Genomic DNA, 2,081 nt, shown 5'->3' with positions numbered 1-2,081 from the left:
TCAGGATGAGGGTGGATATCTGCTGCTGCCTCTTTGTCCTTGCTCTGGGCTGTAATCTCACTGCAGGTAAGAAAGGCATTAAAATAATCCACCTCCTGCTTCTTCAGCTGGAACAGTTACCATGTTTCATCCACTGCGGCAGGTCTGCTCACTTTATGGTGGAGATCAGTTTGCATAGTTGCAGCTTTATTATTTGAATGTTTTTGAATCTAAACATTTACACTGTGTAAGACAGTGAGATTAATTAAGAATAATTTGTCCTTGAAGCTCAATCTGTTGAACTTCGTGTTCACAGGTTGATTCCCTCAAAACCTTTCCTTTGAAAACTGTTGTAAATGCACGAGCTGTGTGTGGTTAATGTCCTCAGTGCAGCACCTACCTTACTGCTGGAGGAGACAGCCATGAGAGCACAGGGTCTGCACGTTAGTGTCATCTCCACCCAAAGGCCTCTGTGGTTTTAGCATGAATTCTCTCCCTGGTAGATGTGCATCTTTAGTCTGCTCTGTGAAGTGTGATCATGGCTGGATTCTCCAAAGCAGGAAGCCACAGACTTACTCTCTGTCATATGTTTTGGGCTTTGAGAAGAAACATTAGAAGAGACAGACAAAAATGTAGCTTCCCTGGATGTGTAAAGCGCTGTACAAATACAGGCTTTTTACCATTTACAAACAATAATTCGTCTGTCAGTGAGCAGGAAAAGATCTGGGAGGTGTTTTTACACTTCACTGATGACGATGATTTCATTCCCCAACATAACAGGAACAATTAGCGTTTATTAACCACAAAATATCAAAATATACCATGAGGTGTTTGATAGGAACATCTATATTTGCTCAGCAGCTGAGTTCCTGTTGTGAGCGCAGATAAAAGTTGCGCTCAGAGCCGGTGTACGTGCAGGTATCTGAGTCTCTGCAGGTACAATGAATTAATCCACCTGCTGCTTCTTTAGCTTTAAGCCTTATTATCCTTCAGTGTTTCCATTTTATCCATCAGAGCTTCAGCCACTAATACATGACTTTATATTAAAATAAATACATTGAAAAACAGAAGCTTTGTTTTTTAATTTAAACATTTACAACCTTCAATCCACAGCCTGTAAGACTTTTATCAATAAGAAAAACTGAATAATTGTCAGAAATTCTTTATATGAACTTTGTGTCTATGCAACAATTTTCAATGAAAAGATCGTGAGTGAACTTTCCATCAAGATATGAACACAAACTGTGCGTGGTCAAAATAGAGACCAGTGGATAAGTAATGCAGTAATGTACAGCTGCATTAAAAATAATGCTTCTTCTGCAGGAATCAAACATAAAATAATCAGAGACAAGGAGTCCTTCACTCTGCGCTGTCCCCTCTCTGTGGAGGGTAAGGTGACGTGGAGCAGAGAGAGTCATGGAAGCAAAGCTGCCGTACTCACGACCGACGGCGACGTGGACGTACGACACAGCGAGGACACGCGATTCGGGTCGTTGCCTGATAAGTCGCTGGTCATCCTGAAGCCGACTCTCTCAGACTCTGGGAGATACCTGTGCAATAACGAACCAGCGGTGCAGCTGACAGTGATCTCTCCAGGTAACGCCTTGATCCAGCACAGAGTTCAGTCTGACTGTGCTGCAGTCATCGGATTTAAGCGTTTCCCTCCTGTAATGACGAACACTGATGTTTCATATAAGCTCGTCCGAAATATTTCAACGTTTTGGATCACAAAACATTTTTTGATACTGCATACTTTATGATTTTGTTCTAATGTAATTGTTTGAACCTGACTTTATTACATCTTTCAACTGTTCCTCACAGGAGGGCGAGAGACGTCTACGATGACTGCAGCAGAACGAGACGTGGCAGGTAGGAACATAAATCTGAGCCCTGAACTGTTTGTTTCTGATGCTGGTTTTGCACAGAGGAGCGTAAATGAAGGCTGTGATCCTGAGTGTTACGCAGGGAGGACGCTCAGAGCCCAGCTCTGATTGCTGCTCAGTCCTCTGAAGGGTGGCCCTCCGGTCAGGTGAGCTGCACCTGTTATCAGCAGCTCACCTCTAAATCTATGCAATTTAGTGGCCTGGACAAGTCGTCCACAA

At 43.1% G+C, this 2,081-nt stretch overlaps 1 protein-coding gene across 1 annotated transcript in view; it reads left to right on the top strand.

Annotated features, from left to right (window-relative positions):
* The window catches only part of LOC102201387 (uncharacterized), a 13,016-nt gene continuing 10,935 nt past the window's right edge, over positions 1-2,081 (top strand). Inside the window, exons 1-3 of the mRNA XM_005750306.2 lie at positions 1-66; positions 1,303-1,575; positions 1,801-1,848. Coding sequence (XP_005750363.2) covers positions 6-66; positions 1,303-1,575; positions 1,801-1,848 — 382 coding nt within the window. The 5' untranslated portion in view covers positions 1-5. The remainder of the gene's footprint in view (positions 67-1,302; positions 1,576-1,800; positions 1,849-2,081) is intronic.

This window comes from Pundamilia nyererei, unplaced genomic scaffold (genome assembly GCF_000239375.1).
Source record: "Pundamilia nyererei isolate P.nyererei 1_Seehausen unplaced genomic scaffold, PunNye1.0 scaffold00268, whole genome shotgun sequence".
NCBI lineage: Eukaryota > Metazoa > Chordata > Actinopteri > Cichliformes > Cichlidae > Pundamilia > Pundamilia nyererei.
The sequence above is the reverse complement of the archived record's forward strand: the minus strand, read 5'-3'. Positions and strand labels throughout refer to the sequence as shown.